Below are 16,737 nucleotides of genomic sequence, written 5' to 3'. Positions count from 1 at the left end.
GTTCCCTTTCCCCTGTCATTACTATAGTATAAATTGTTAATGGTAGAAATATAAATTGACAGTTTTTTTCCACATTGATTTCATGCAGATTATTTTGATTGCACAACGCAACATCTTATGGCAATAATAGCAAGAGCATAACAATATGGGGAAAACAATAAAACTTGTCCCATTTCTATTAATTACATGATTACTACACATTGTTGGGTCCAGGAGTATCTTAGCTTGGCCAGTGGAAATTAACCTTGTGAAAGACAGAAATGAGCATTGTGATTTATTTGTTTTTAATTTGGGGGCAAAGAAAGTTATGGATGTGTGCATTCACACACACACACACACACACACACACACACACACACACACACACACACACACACACACACACACACAGGGCTAAAACAGACATGTTTTTGATTGATTTTGAAGGATATTTCCAGCCTTTTTGTTCCAGATTACATGAATATTCTATTCATAGAGTTAATAAAGTTTTTAATATCACACACACACACACACACACACACACTATTATTAGCAGGTTGAGGCCTTAACAGACATTTTAATATTTGATTCAGAGTTATGAGAGATATATTTTTATGAAACAATAAAGCCTTGCCAAATAAACATTAGCCACATAACAAAATGTATGAAATTTACATGCATTTTGCGTATATGATTCACTTTAGGATATGATTAAGAGGCTAACGATTGTGGTGGAAGGCGTCTTTCAATTTAATTTAGGCCACTGTCTATAAAAATTGAAATATTGCATCTCAGACTACAGATACAGGGTTCAAGTTCAATATTTCATTTAAGTGACTGACTTAACGCACAATTTTGAAAAATGTGGTTTTGAACAGCATCCTACAATTACATTAAGTGACTGAAGAATTCAGTTTTTATCTTGATAATGAGACTGATTTCAGCACACCAGGCCAGGGAGCTCGGCTTACAGCTTTTATTGTAAAGACCCAAGACCCAGCCAGGGAGTCCTGCCTGGCCGCAGAGCTGCAGCTGCACCTCACTCCACTGAGGGACATTTCTCAACACCAGGTGGCACCATTTCATCAGAAATATTCAAAACGGTCCTCAGGATCAGGAAAATTACCTCACCTCCAAAGCAGGATGAGAAAATCCCCAACACTGAAAAAAAAACACTGACCATCTAAAGCTCCTTAATTTTTCCAGGAATATCTTGACTCATTTGTGTGTAATGGACCACATGAACCACAACATTACAGTTTAAAACCAGAGTAAAATAAGAAAGACAATGCATGTTAAGAATTTTTATTTGTTTTACCATTTGACTTTTCATTTTAGCAGCGTAACGGGTAGGTCGAGGTATTTCTAAGTTCACAGGTAACCAACTGAGTCATTCAGACATGTACAAAAATAGTGTGGACAATTGCATCAATAGATACACACATACTGTGCAGACAATCATTCCTGATGACTTGTGCATAAAGACTTGAATACACATGCACACAGAAAACAAATAAACCTCATCATACAAATTCTCTCGCTATCTGTATCTCTTTCTCTCATACACACACACACACACACACACACACACACACACACACACACACAGAGACACACATACTGTGCTGGCAGCAGTTGCAGCCTGCAGCAGCCTTCTTCTCCAAGTGGTCTTTTTAAGGCAGGCTTCCTTAATGTTGACATTTTGGCTGCCAAGACAAGAGGAAACAACAGCTGTCACTTACAAATGCATTCGTGGAAGACAAAAACAAAAGAGCACACACACACAACAGATCCACCACAAGAACATACACAGTGCAAGTCATGAGCTTAGGCTGATAGGGTTGGATCCACATCTCCACCAAGGAAAGTCTCTTTATCACATTTAATTTTTATGGCATGCAGAACTTTACAGAATGTATTGCAAATATTTTACAAATGCCAAAAGCATATGTCCACTCACTCTTTAGGAGGAGTCCATTCTCTTTTCCAGGCCCCGAGCCAGCATGGCCCCTATGCTCTCCCCTTTCCAGGAGAAGAGGCTGGAGTGAGACTTGGGGGTCCTGGACAGTGAAGGGCTGAGTGGTGGTGATCCACTGCTGGCCTTTCGCTTCTGGGCCAGACCCCGGTGGTCATCACCTGCTGCCCTCCGCTGAGCCCCTGGAGGTCTCCCTCTGCTGCGGGCCGTAGCATGAGTTGCATGGTGAGGTGCGGTAAATGGGGAGTGCTTCCCCAACCCCGGCAAGGGTGAGGGTGAGTGTCTCTCTGAGTGTTTTACTGACTGAGAAGGGCAAGGCCTCTCTGCTAGACAGAGGGTACCGTTGATCGGACCTTGAGTGGAGGGCGAGGGGTAGACCCTGGTGGGAGAGTGTGTCTGTCCCTTCTTGTGTAGGGCAGAGTCCCTGATGTGTTTGGAGGTTTGGTCCTCACCGCTGTGCAACAGCTTGGTAACTTTCGATGCCGTGCTTGCAGTTTGTGTAAGCTCCAGCTCTCTCTGCCGAGATTTGCTGGGTCGCCCGACAGGGTTGCGCAATCGGCCCGGCCCGAGGTTAGCAGACGTGGTGGAAGAAGGCGGCTTGGTGCTGAGTGGGTTGTGCTGACTGCTCTTGGTCTCTGATTGTCCTGAGGGAGTGGGGCTGAGGCTGGAGGAGCCAGAAGGAGAGGAGGTTCTGGCTCCAGTCCTGACAGATGACCCTGTGGTAGCAGCCGTGACGTGATGTGACCTGAGACCTGTTGACACTTGAGGCATTTTCCTGCAAGTCATAGCAGAAACACACAGCTAATTATGTTCCTTCCTGATATTTGCATATCATTACACCACGTTAAAGCTTGAGAAACTGCTTCACATGCCCTGATGTGGTTGTGGTGGACCACTAGCAGCCTCTTTTGACATTAGTTAGCTCTACATTTCCCAGGCATTAGGTAGCTTCTCTGGTGTTTACTTTGCATTAGAGGTCTGCACAGTGTGGGCCAGCGTGCAGGTCACACGAGACCCACAACAGATGCTGACAGCGCAATTTTTTAAGGCTGTGGGCGGTCACATTGGACAGTGAGGTCATGGTGTGTGCTGTCTGTGAATATTGATTTGACAACAGTTGGGCTGCTATTTTGTTTCATTTTGATTTCATTATAGCTGATGTCTTTGATGTCTCACTCAAGCAGCATTTATAAATCTTTTCACATATATGATATATAATTTACTTAGTGGACTGTGATGGTAAGTGGAAAAGAATGCAGACTGCGGGCGGGCTCAACATAACGGCTTGCAGAAGTGGGCAAGTGCAGCAGAAAATGGTGTGGGGGCGAGCAGGTGCAGCACAAAAAGCAGTGGGAGTGGCCTTAAAAAAACATTTAAAAAAAAAAAACAACATAAAAACAGGCCCACACAGACCTCTAGGCTACCCAGCTATTTTTCTGAAATATAACCCTTTGCTTACATGCAAAGAAGTCAAATGCACTTTGAAATATGTACAATAATCCTTGTACTATACTTAACAGATTAAAGTTATTTTCAATCAAGAACAAGACACATTTTGCTACGGAAATTTTAACCATTTTTTTCTTGAGCTTGGATTAAAGCCAGCCTGCTGTCTTGTGAAAGAGAACAATTTGGCAATACCATTAATTCTACCACCCTTTAAAAAAGATTTTTAGGTTGTATAGACTTGTTTTTACTGGATTTTTTCCAATACACTAATCAAGTGTATCCATTACTCATCAGGTCATTCAAGTGCATTCAGTTGGAGATTTAAAACTCGGTGAAAGGCAATACAAACTTACGGAGAAGCTGGAAGGAAGCAGACTTATAATTTGTTCCATTAGAGGGGTACAGCCAATGGGAAAAGTCGGCAAATGTAGTAGAGAGCTGGTATTAACTTCTGCCCAACAAAACATAAAGTAAAAATATGTGATACTTCAGTGATCTCTGCAGAAAAGACCCTTTTTTCTTGCCTTGCTCAGGGTTTATACAGGAATCCTCAAGTTGAATTTACTACCTTTTACTACCTTTCAAATATCTTTTACTACCAACAAGGCATTGAGCAGCGGCTTTTTTGTTTTTGTTTTTTTTGGTGGGGGCGGGGGGGACATTTTTGTTATTGGGGGGGACAACAAACAGCAAAATTTCTGAGAGGAATTGTTGGGGGGGACATGAAAAAATTGCTGTCTGGCACAACTGTACCACCCTCTTTCTCTGTTACGCTCAGCGCTTAGCGCTCAGCATGTTGCTCACTGTTCTATTTCCACTACAGTCTGTCAAAGTAGCTTTACAAGAACTAGAAACTCAAAATAAGCTCTAAAACTAGAGGAAATACCTTGAATAATCCAACTACCATATTTCACCAATTAATCGCCCGGCCGCAAATAGCCGCCGGGTTCTTGTAAACGCCTGGGGTCTGCACGCATTTTGCGTATTAAACGCCCACCCGAATAACCGCCTGGGCGATTATTTGCATTATATTGAGGTAACCGAAAATAAGGCTATTCACCTTATTTTTGCAGAAGTAAACAGTTAGCCGCACAATAACTGTGCGGCGCTTCCGTTTTCTGTCAAAATAAGGGCGCTAGCTAACGTTAGAACAAAAGGGTGTACCGTAATATTAAATCGACAGACTGAAAATATGTTGGACAGTAGCTGTCATCACGATAATGACCTGGTGCAAAAGTAAATAAAGGCCTGCAGCGAATAGCCGCCTGGTTCTTTTAAACGCCCGGGGTACAAGTCGATTTTGCATATTAAACGCCCGGGCGATTAATTGGTGAAATACGGTACATCAAACTATTGTTCAAAAAACATATTTTTTGTAGTGTCAACAAAAAACAAAGCAAGATATGGCATCAAATAGTGACATACAGTATATGTTTGAGCTGTACACAGTCCCTTTTAGATTAAATAAGAAAATGAAATGAAACGACGCCACAAAATAATGCAATTTAAAATGCAAAAAATAGATATATCTAGAGACAAATTCAAAATATCAGTAAAATATTAACTATTTCTGACATTAATATCCTGACAGACTTTTTGAAAGACTAAAAAGCTCAGTATTTGCTCCTCCTGTGGTCTGTCCTCTCTCTCCCTCACTGTCCTGCACTCCCTTCAGCTTGGAAACAATCATTAGCTATTAGCTTTAACAGTGAGCTGAAAGAGGCAGGTTTTGGACCAAGCAGGGAAAATATCGCTTTTTTCACACCGCTTGGTGAACAAGTGGTGTGATAAATGACTCACTGGCTTTCACTTGAGGATGTTTTCTTGCTAGTTCTCATCAGGCTGCTGCCTCTCCGGCTGACGGACTGAAAGTTACCGAGCTGCAGCTCTGCCGGCAGCAGGATGCGGACCAAACCACTTTGAGGCATGGGGGGGGGGGGGGGTCATAACTTTTTAACACTTAAAAACACAGTTTTACATTTATAATTAGCACCGCTTGCATTGTACTTTCATTGAATATTATTAAATTATTGAAAATTATTTATTAGTGTTAACAATGTTTTTTTGGGGGGGACAACTTTATGGATGGAGGAGTCTTGTCCCCTCTGACCCCCCCGGGATTTCCGCCTATGTGCCACAGCATCACAGCTTTGCTCGGATCAAACTCACTGATGTCTGTGGAGCAGAGTTGGACCATCAGGAGATCTGACAGTCTGTCCAGTGCGTTGCGTGTCGTCCTTCTGAGCTGGCTAGGCTAACCCTGGGCTAACCTCACAACATGTCACACGACGTCGGGGGAGCTATTTAAGTGTGACATACAACAAACAGATCACTAGCGCTAGCCGACAGGCTACGGGGAGCTACTGAAGTGCGACACACAAACATCATCGGTCAAGCGCTAACGTCAGCTACCGTATGAATTTAAAGCCACCTCCTGCATAATTTATTGCATGACTTGGTGCAAATATTTACCCGCCCCGTGGCAGGTAGACCTCCAAAATTAACTCACCAAGGGAATATTTTAGACGCATTTGGCGAGTGGCGACCGCTATTTTACAGCACTGCTCAGAGCTGCGAAAACTTACATTTTCCCATCTCGGCAAGTAGTCCAGTAATTTTAGGCCAAAATTGGGGTCAACCTAGGACAAATTGCAAGAGAAGCAAACTCAACTGTTTCTGTATCCTCAGTTTGTCCTGAGTGAGGGAAAAAAGTCCCAAGGAATCCCATTGGTGGAAAGTTTTGAAAATCACCTATTTATGACCATATAATACCAAAAAACACTGTTTTTAACACACAGGGGAAAGGGGTTCAAAATTTTACTTTCAGATATCACTATAAAAATTCACAAGTTGATTACACACACAAAGACAAGAAAAAAAGTCAATTACAAGTTCTTTGAATTATTCTGTTTACACATGCATATCACACATTATCTGATTTGATATGCCCTAATAAGGAATATAAGGAATAAATGCCAGAAGAGACATTTAAACAGTGAATTAAAAGGTTACTATATATATAGTAACCTTGAATTAAAAGGTTACTATATAACAGTGAATTAAAAGGTTACTAAAACAGTGTTTTTTGGTAATATGTGGTCCTAAATAGGTGATTTTCAAAACTTTCCACCAATGGGATTTCCTGGGACTTTTTTTCCCTCACTCAGGACAAACTGAGGATACAAAATCAGTTGAGTTTGCTTCTCTTGCAATTTGTCCTAGGTTTTTTCATAAAATGACTGGACTAAAGTGGCTTGCTCACACTAACGTTTAGAGACCCTGCATGAGCACAACATGCGGCAGGTGAACCAATCGCATACACGCTACAGGGTGGCAAATGCAGTCAGGATCACTGATTGGCTATCAACGCCGACACAGGTCCTGGTGTCCTGCTCGCACGTATTTTTCGTTTTAATATTTCTTTAATTAAATGAACTGTAAAGAAAAAAATCAGCATAAATGGAAAAGTCATAATATATTGAAGGGATGATGAAAAAAATTACTACCAATTAAAATTGTGTTAGTTACCTTTTACTACCTTTTAAGGGCCTTAATTTGGGCTCCTTTTATTTACTACCTTTTACAACCCCGCGGATACCCTGCTTGCTCCATGAGAGGGTCAGAAACATAACTCTGCCCGCCGGAGCTGTCAAGGATTCACTATCTTGCTCAAAGACAAATGCTTGCCAAAACAGGGGCTTGAATCTCTAGCTGAAGGCAAACTCACTACTCCACTGTGTAGTTCCCAAATAGTAGGCATTTTCCCCAGAGCAGTGACACTCACTTCCACAAGTGAGTGCTGATGTGATGCTCCACCATGGCACTGAGAGCAAATCGCAAGTGGTGCAACCGCCGATCAAACGTGAAGATGCTACAGCCCAAGGTGCGGCTTCCAAAAGTGCATAGCTGAAGAAAACAAGAAACAGCGTCAGTCTGTAGCCTTGGGTCATACGTAAATTTCAATTCTTGAAATCTGTGTCTTATCTAAGCCCCTTATCGTGAAGATTAAAGCCAAGGTGGAGACAATAAAGCTGACCTTATCTTGCTACTTGTGATAGAGGATACACATGAAATATGTCCTTATCAAGTGGCTGTTACTGTTATTCAGAAGCACTGTGTTCATATTTGTGTTTCTGTGCTTACCCCAAGAGGTTTTGGGTGCCAGGGCGTGGCAGGGAGGTCCCTCGCCTCCTCTTGCTCCTCTCCTTCACTCTCCTCACTGGACAGAAGGCTCTGGTTGAAGGGGTAAGGAGGCTGCACCTCCACGTCCACAGCGCTGTCGCCATCTTCCTCCGGGCCGCTTTCTGGTGACTCCCCAGACCTGCTGGGAAGACGGAAGATGCACAAAAATGAGAACGATGCATAAGTGTACATCGACACAGCAAAATAAACTAAATGGTAAAAGCATGACAGTGCAGTAGATACTAGTGAATTCAAAAACTGGAACTGTTTTAAATCCATATTTAGTCAAACCTAAATACCTATTTTGAAATAGTGAGAATTAATAACAATGGAATTAAGTAATAAAAACATAAATGAGGGTGGAATGCAATGCTAGTGAGGCATCTGTAGCTTCAAGATACTCTGATGGCCTGTGGCATCTAACACTAATGCTGTACAACTAACCATGCTGTGAGTCCCCTCGTTCACCCAAACCCACTATTTAGTCCTTGTTAAACTGACAACAACAATTAGGATATTAGAGCTATTTGGTTGAATCACATTGATTTTACTTGTGTTTCAGTGCATCTGAAAAAATAACCTGAGTATTTCTATACCTGAGAATTGAACAGTTGCTGCCAAAGTTGTGTTTGTTGCACTGAGATGCTGATTTTTCCTCAGGAGCCTGTGCATGTGACTGAGCGTCCTTTGGCGTGACAGTGAGTCGGCCCAGATCGTGACCAGGCACTCGCACCGGATCGTGGCCCGGAGAACCCGTTCTCTGCTCCATAACCAGCTGATCGAAGGTCTTACTCCTGCCAGCCACTTTCCGCCGCTGGTGGATGGAATGAATCTATTTTCAGAGAGCAAGGCAGGAGACAAAGGAGAGGCTTTTACAATTCATCAAATATAAATCCCAATTTATCCACTTCCATTCCTTTGCATTAAACAAAGAGTTCAACTTCTAAGATGAAACAATGATAGATGTTTGTGTTATTATGGGCAAAATGACACAGATCATGGAAATACTACGAGTTGAAAGGCTATAAGAGAACATGAGCAGACACTGAAAGTTTACATTGCACATAAGCTGCCGGGTGCACAGCTTCTTCCTCTCTGGATCCAGAACTCCACAGTGTTTGTCCAGGTCACATTCTTTCTCTGAGAAGAGAAAACAAACACAGTAGCCAGTCAGCAGCAGCAGAAACAACAGCAGGACAGAGACAGTCAGATGATCGAGGCAGGCAGGGTTGAGGTTAAGACCTCTATGTGCTGATTCGAAAGACGTAATAATTAACAGCACTAATGCATAAAGCCTGAGATTATTATACAGCAAAATTCTACTGTAGGCTACTAAAGTAATTCAGAGCATATGTAACACAGGGAAGAAAATCTGTGAGCAAAGAGACAAGATTCTTTACATGAATGACAAACTTACTGTCAACTTTTTTGTAAATTCGGCTGTATGTTCTTGGGCCTCGCAGAGGGTTATGTGGGTCACTGGATTGCCCGGCCACAGCTTTCTGCAGAGGGAGTTTCTCTGAGGAAGAGGCGGAGGTGAAAGAGGAGGAAGACCCACCAGGGGGCAGGGGTCCTGAGTGCCATGGAGGAACCCTGGGGTGCACCATGGAGGAGTAGGGTGGTAAAGGCTGGTTCTCCTGAGGGAATGTCTCCACTGAAGGTAAACTGTGGAGGTAGTTGGAAAAACATGAGAAAGAAAAGAAATTGGAGAAAGAATTAACCGATGAGAAACATGCAATTAAGATATAAGTAGAAAATTTCATATGCATTTAAGAGTGCACTCAGAGCTTGGCAAAACTGCTTTCTCCTTTTATGCACCTTGGGCACAGAACGAAATAACATCACTTTACAGGTGCTCCCTTCTTTGATTATTTTTAAATGTCTGTTACAAACTGCTGTTTTCCATGATTTCCTTGACTTGAGGTGGACTGTGTTTGGATATTGTTGGGCATAGCCTGCATGCCACCGTTCTTTCACTATTTGCCTTGTGTTGCCTTGTGTTCTTTAGTGCTCTATCATGTGAAAATGTTTTTCTATGAGAAATTAATTGTGCTGCTGTCTTGACCAGGAGACCAGGACTCCTTGGAAGAAGAGATCTTGTATCTCAATGGGACCTTCCTGGCTAAATCTCAGTTGTTGCAAAAAGCATGTTACTACCTGACCACCTCCTTCTGAGCCTTAGCAGGTCTGTGATGGGGGACAGGTGCTGTTGCTGAGTCCCCAGCCTCACGGTGTCTGCTGTCCGTCTGCCTCTCTCTGGAGGAGGAGAGAACTGAGGGGGGGCGGCCAGGCCGAGGCCGCTGCTGAGGAGCCAAGGTGGAGGACTGGCTACACAGCTTACTGAGAGGACCATGGCGCCTCTCACAGTGCTTCTCAAAGGCCTGTGGCTTGACCACCTGACCACAGTGGCTGCACACCACCAGAAAGAAATCATCGTGTGCTGGGCAGTGGCCATATATGGGCATATCTGTAGGAGAAAATACACAGTAGCGTGCAAGTGAAGAACATTTCATAAGAGAGGGGTGATGATAGGCCATGCAGAGATGTTACTGGAAGCTGTGGGTGTTGCAGAGCTCCAGCAGCCACCACCCTCACCTTCTTTCCTGAGGGTCATGGTCTCTGTGCGGCTCTTCCCAGACTTGCTGCATTCTTCCACACTTGGCCCAGCTACATGCAAAGAAAATACATTCAACGTGAAAATTAGAGATGGGGCACACACCCTTTGTCAACAATGACCTTGTTAGGTGGCCTAGCCCCAGCTAATGTTGGCTGGTTAGTTTTGCTTTCACCAAACTGGGCAAACCCCTCTTAAGTAGCGTTGTTGTGTTTGGTGTAATTGAGGATGGCAATCTAACCCCAACGCTGGTCCACCTGTTCTCAGGTGTGTCTTTCACATATTACATAGAGTTTTTAATGCTGCATCGGGGGATGTAAAAAAACAAATTAGAAACGAAATTGTTTTTCGATTGATACCTGGCGTGCTAACTAGCTAGCCAGTAAATCATTGTTATCAAACCCACCCTGCACTAGGACCCAGTGGGTCTTTTGTTTGGGTTGCGCTTTATGTCGCTCTATGTATATTACAGAAATAAATCACAGTATAGTTACACCGTGACGTCGCAAAAAAACATCTGCAGAGGAGGGAGTGGGACTCACCGTCAGACGCTAAAATATTAGCTATATCTATCCAAGAGCTCCAATTTAATCCCACAAAATCGTCGAGATTAGGATTTCGCCGATCCACAGCGGCCATTGCTGCTCTTGCGCGCTCACGAGTTGACACCATCAGTCCACGCGCATCCTGTCGCGTCACGAAGCTCGTGCCCGCGTTGGATTAGAAACTGCGTGGATGTGCACGCAAAGAGCGCCATATTAATAACCCACCATGAAGGGTATATGCAAAGTTGTCACGGCCTCACTGAACGTCAGATGGTCAGAGGGAACATCTGCTCTGTCCCAGTGCAACCAACACGCATAATCTCTTTCTCGTGCTCCTTGAACGGTCCAGCTGTCTGACCATGAACAGGCCCATATAGACATGGAGTTACAAAATAAAGGTACCTGTGAGACACTCTAATAAAGAAAGAAATAAAGAAATGAATAAATAGACACAGTGACAAATCCAGTTCTTCCTTTTATTTGTGTACGCTGCAGTGTGTCATGTCCAGAGTTTCTTCTTGTATTGAAACTGGGTTCCATAATTCTCACTTATTTGGCACTTATTTTGCTACTAACACAATGTTAATTGGGCTACGAACTGGAAATTAATCAAGGCTATGTAAAAAGATGAAATGCGGTAACAGTCATGAACAAGAACAGCTTGCCTTCCCTTATAACTAACTGGAGGTAGAAGAGAGGCAAAAGCCAACTAAAATTGATGCAGTTACTTAGTAACAGATTAGTAACAATTAAGTTTTTTTTTTTTTTTTGGACACTTTGAACAGCAATCAACAAGGCTGCACAAGGTAATACAGCGGACACTGGCATGCAAACACTGTAGGACTTAGGTGCGTTATTTTCTTAGAAAACCTTTAAACATAAACATGCAGCACAAAAAGAAATTATCCATTGCTTTATAGGAAAAAAATGCAATTTTTCCTAATTAGTATATTGTTGGTTATATGTAAAGTTAGGTGTAAACTTATATGCACCCTGTACAACAAAATATTATGTAGCGTAAAAGTAAAATGACAAGACACAAAATGATGATAAAGGGCAAATAAAAATGCTTCCACACAAGATAAATAATTTCAATTCTGCAATTTGATTAGACCAGTTATCAAAATGAAAAAAAAAAAAAACAAAAAACAAAAAAACAAAAAACTAACTGTAATTACACATCCAAATGACAAATGACTAATTTGTTTAAGTAGGACTGCAATTATTTTTCATTTTTGTCTACTTGTGTTACCAGTACATTCACTTTAACTATTTTACATTTGTTTGGTATTTTGCCCGAGTTTTTAGGGATTGCTCACTTTAACAATGCACATTTGTGTAAACAAGCGATGTGACTTAGTCACTGTTGGCAGTTAAATGGATTAATTCAAGTGATGCTGACTCATGCTTTTATCGTCAACACGGGCTACAGGCTCCACACATCTGCAGTACCATTTCATGCAGAGGGCATGCACATTTCCCCATATTTGAGTATCAATCAGTTACCTATGAATTTAATAAAAAAAAAAAAAAAAAAAAAAAAACAGCAATCTGAAAATGTATGAGAAGAACATGGTTAACTGCCTTTTGAATAGCTGAATTTTTCTGCTTTGTTTTCAGTCTGACCAAGCTCCAGATTTCAGGAACTTATTTTCAAGATAAAATATCCCTAAACATAAACTGTAACATTTACCAATGAGGACCAGTCATTTTTTTAAATGTGTATTTCATAATCTTTAACACTTCTCTCAGAACAGTTAGTACCAGATGATTCATTCAGTAACACCACGTGTAACAGTTTTGAGATGAGGAAGCGGTGCCATTAGGACGTCCTGACTCCTCCCTCCACATCGGCAGGAGGGCTGGCTGATTTGTGGAAGGGTGTTTCCTTGTAAATGAACCAGCAGTTGCCACTCCACAGTATGAGGTTAAGAAAACCAAAAATCTGCCAAAAGGAGGTTAGGAATGAAAAACAGATAGGTCAAATATGCCAAAATAAACATCACTTTCAGCATTTTTGAAAAAGACCAAGTTGCACACAACGTACCACGGAGGCGTTTAGTCGGCCCATGTGAGGCAGTCCACCTGGAGCGCACTTGTTCTTTTCATCCTTGCAGAAGTTCATGAGAGATAAAATGTTTGAAGGACTGGTGGACCACTTCACATCAGTCAGGCCTTTTGCCCAGGCTGATGACGACGTCAGCCACAGAAAGGCCAGAATCGCAGTCACGGCCAGATCCTTCAAGCAGGACAGAGAAATATCACTAAAATAAAAACATTCACTTAAAATCAATTAAAATCAAGGCCACACTGACTGTTTCAATAATAAGGGACATTCACAGACACTAGCTAGTGGAGTTCCTCCTTTGGCTGCTCAGGGAACACACCCTCCCTGGTGTTTCATTTACACAGGTCTGTTAAATGCACTTTGTCTGACCCTCTGTTGGATTCCATCATGAACCGAACAGCACGCCAGCAGCTGACACCGGGGGCGAAGTTTTTACAAACAAAAGCGCTCAAGTCCAAATATCGCTCCCACAAACTGAGACATCAGCTGTTGTGAGTATACAGTGGAATAAGGCAAGACAACCAGTTTGGATAAAACTAGACTGAGACGTTCAGATGCAGTCATGTCATTTAGATCAGAGTCATTACCCTCGCTGATTTTACTCAGTGCCTTACAGGACACACACGCTCCACTTGCCTGCTTTAAATAAAACTTATTTAAGGGTGCGCCATATAATTTCATCTCAGCCCATCATGAAGTTATTTATGGATGGGATGAGATTTAGATAGATACTTTTATTTAATCAGGGTAAGACAGATGTAGGAGCCATTTATGTTTATTGTTGACATGTAATAGTAATATTATTTTGTTCAGATATAGCTTTAAGTATATTTTGAGCACTTCGGGAATGGTGCACGGTATTATATGTGGGGGCATAGGTGAGATATGCTCATGTCTTTGTACAAATGATTGATGACTCAAAAAAATAAACTGAACAGCAAATAATGTCTGGAAAATCTACTGTTTTGGGTCTGCGTAGGATAGGATGTCGTCCCCACGTGTGTAGTAACAGCAACATTGGAAAAAGTGGAAATTCCCATTACAGCCAAAAAGGATGAGCATTTCCCCAAAACAAAAACAAAATGCATGCAAACATACCACGATAGGGCCACGACTAGACTCTCTGTACAAGTGTTGGTAGCCCAGGTAGAGGATCAGCGTGGCAATGCAGTAGAGAAAGGAAAACACTCCAATGCAGACGAAAAACTGTGCTGAGGACGAGTGGTCTCCAATCAAGAACATGGGTTCAGTGTGATTGTTTTGACAATTGAGAACACTGTACGAATGGTCCATCAACCTGTGTACGCAGAAACACAACATGTTCAGTTCTGGTAAATGCAGGATTCTTGAGAAGCCAGCCCCCTTGTTTTAACCTTATGGAGAGTGTGCGTGTGTGTTTGTTCACACACACCTGAATGGATAGTTAAAGTACGCATGTATTTCTTGGTTGCCCATCCCTTGGCACTTGATGTTGATGCTCGTGGTGCCCGAGTAACCTCCAGTCGTAGCAAAGGCGAATATGGAGAATATCTGCCAAAGACAGGCAAAGAGAAAACATGGTGGCACAAACTAAAATTCAAGAGGCAACCTTTAGTGGAGCAGCACACTGGTAAACAAAGTGGGAGACACACACACACCTTAATTCATAACCTTTTGACAGGCAATAATATTTCAAACAACAGGAAGCCATCACAGCTGTGCAGGTTTTACAGGAAAAGCATATGCAAGAACAAAATGCTGACCATATCGTAATGTAAGCAATTATCTACGGCTTCTTTGGACAACAACTCTGTTGTCGCTAGGCAGATTAAGTAAAGGATTTTTAGGTTTTCTGCATGCTAAGGTGAATGATTCGCTACAGGTGTTTGAACACATGTAGACATTGTTATGTTCCCAGGGTCTTAAGTTTCCCAGATTTATATGGCACATTAAGGGAACATGACAAAGAGTCCTATGTTCCACCATCCTACATACAGGTCCCATGTTCCCCAGCTGTCTGTAGAACATAATGGAAACTGAAAAAAAAAAAAAAAAAGATTCTCCCCCGCTCTGTATTTGGGTGGTTCGGGTTAGGATTAATGTGTGTTAGCAGAATATTGAACACAGGCTTCTGGAAACATAGATACGCTCCCTAACACGCTGAGCATGTTGGTGGAACACAGTTTCAACTTCAGTTTGAGCCATTTGGGGCTAACCTGGTGTGCTGATTTACTTCATGTAAAGTGTTAAAACTTCAATAAGGTGCTGCATAGTTTTTGGAGGAAAAAAAAAAACTGTGACAGCTCAGAGTTGCATAGCTTCTCCAGGAGCTCACTGGGTCATAAGACCAACATGATAATCAATTTGGAAGCTATTTGGCTGTGTTGAATGGACAGCTCATACATTCAGCAGATCCTACACAGGCCATATGGCAAAATAATTGAGAAAAACTCACCCATTCGAGCAAACGAATAAAAGCCAGTGGCTCTTTGAGGGGTCCCAGGTCAAGGCTGAATCCGGACATGAGCACTTTCTGTTGACAAAAGGAAACACTCAAACCAGGATATTGGTGGTGAAGCCATACAAAAAATAGGTGTGTTTGCGAAAAATTGCTCAATCATTATGCGCCATTAAAAACGCTTTACTCTTCCTTTCTGTGTTGGTTACCTGAGCGACACCTTCCATCGTCTCTGCAGATTAAAACACTGTCGGTATCTTGTTAGGGTTTCCTTTTCCTGGTTGTTTCGAGGCTCTTGTCAAACTTTTCTCCAACTTCAGCGAGTCGTAGTGGGCTGACACGTGACCAGTGACGTCGCTGCGCCGCGAGGGGCGCTGCTGCGTTTGAAAGTCGGTGAAAGTGACAGGAAATGTAGCTCGTGTTTTTGTTTTCTCAGCCGTGCTGCATGCAGACTGCCGCACCTGTACCTGTTGTGCGTCACCTTATTGAGAGCGGGATATTTTTAAACGTAGGCTACGTTCACTACAGGCGTATTAGGCGTAGTGTTTTCGTAGTATTCTGCTTTGAATTGATTTCACTCAGTGATTTCTTTACCAACCTATGAACCAGTTTTTCTCTTATTTCTGTTGTTTTATCATTACTTCATGACACTTTTTACCGATTTCTGTTGTATTTTACTCTGGGCCTACCTTACAATACATAAAAAACATGTTTATTCTTATCATCATATCTGTTATTATACTCTAATGATATTTACATGCATTTGTGTGGATATATGCTGATACATAAATGATCTAAATATAGAAATTATACATATAAATTCTGTATAATTTATTGTGCATCAGTCTTGATTGCTTTACTGCTCCTTTTTAGTATTACCACTTTTATTATTTGTCATTTATTATTTTTGTTGTTATTGTCATTTGACACTAAGTTCTGGATGTTAAAGCACCTTGTATTGCACTTTTGTGCATATGAACAAGGTTTGAATGGCTGACTGATTGAGAGATGTACCGTCAAACTTGATTATGTTTATTTTCAACAATAGTTTTCACTGTGTCCGGAGTGAGTGTGTGAATGACATTTAGTCACGTCAAAACAATGAGCACAGACACTGAAACTACACCCAGCATGAGTTGGCAGCATGAGAATGTGCTGCAACAGTGACTGTTTGTCACAAGAGGTCGCCATTTAATCACCTTATGAATGAGTCTCAGCAAACTGACCCTTTTCACCCAAAGCCTGTGCATGTGCATCCCATGACTTCCATCACAGTAACCTGATCCCACTGACACACACAGGCTGCCTGCATGATGTCACTGCCTCAGACCTTTTAAATTTAACTGCTCTTTTTGGGGGGTTTGGGAAGCTGGAAAGACAGGCACATCTGGGTGTGTGTCCAGCTCTTGATTCAACCGTCTTTGATCGGCACACCGAGCAGCCGGGGCAAGAACAGTTGTCTGCTTGTGGAAAGGCACCGTCTTTTCC

At 42.1% G+C, this 16,737-nt stretch overlaps 2 protein-coding genes across 3 annotated transcripts; both read right to left on the bottom strand.

The window, feature by feature from the left end:
- Positions 1-1,268: 1,268 nt before the first annotated feature.
- Positions 1,269-10,908, bottom strand: atxn7l2b (ataxin 7-like 2b). 2 transcript variants are annotated; one of them, XM_030056478.1, is made up of 10 exons: positions 10,742-10,908; positions 10,181-10,252; positions 9,743-10,052; positions 9,003-9,250; positions 8,643-8,725; positions 8,182-8,417; positions 7,547-7,727; positions 7,188-7,309; positions 1,940-2,729; positions 1,269-1,685 (listed from the first exon to the last, which is right to left on the bottom strand). In XM_030056478.1, the coding sequence occupies exons 1-9, from the start codon at positions 10,869-10,871 to the stop codon at positions 1,943-1,945; spliced, it is 2,169 nt and encodes a 722-aa protein (XP_029912338.1). In that variant the 5' UTR covers positions 10,872-10,908; the 3' UTR covers positions 1,269-1,685; positions 1,940-1,942. The 2 variants fall into 2 exon arrangements, with proteins under 2 accessions (XP_029912338.1, XP_029912339.1); XM_030056479.1 differs by having other exon boundaries at positions 7,547-7,724.
- A 524-nt stretch (positions 10,909-11,432) lies between these two features.
- Positions 11,433-15,627, bottom strand: sypl2b (synaptophysin-like 2b). Its single transcript, XM_030055857.1, has 6 exons — positions 15,459-15,627; positions 15,247-15,324; positions 14,224-14,342; positions 13,911-14,109; positions 12,792-12,983; positions 11,433-12,689 (listed from the first exon to the last, which is right to left on the bottom strand). Exons 1-6 carry the CDS (start codon positions 15,474-15,476, stop codon positions 12,567-12,569), a joined length of 729 nt encoding a protein of 242 aa, XP_029911717.1. The 5' UTR covers positions 15,477-15,627; the 3' UTR covers positions 11,433-12,566.
- Positions 15,628-16,737: the final 1,110 nt, after the last annotated feature.

Source organism: Myripristis murdjan, chromosome 7 (genome assembly GCF_902150065.1).
Source record: "Myripristis murdjan chromosome 7, fMyrMur1.1, whole genome shotgun sequence".
NCBI classification, from domain to species: domain Eukaryota; kingdom Metazoa; phylum Chordata; class Actinopteri; order Holocentriformes; family Holocentridae; genus Myripristis; species Myripristis murdjan.
The sequence above is the reverse complement of the archived record's forward strand: the minus strand, read 5'-3'. Positions and strand labels throughout refer to the sequence as shown.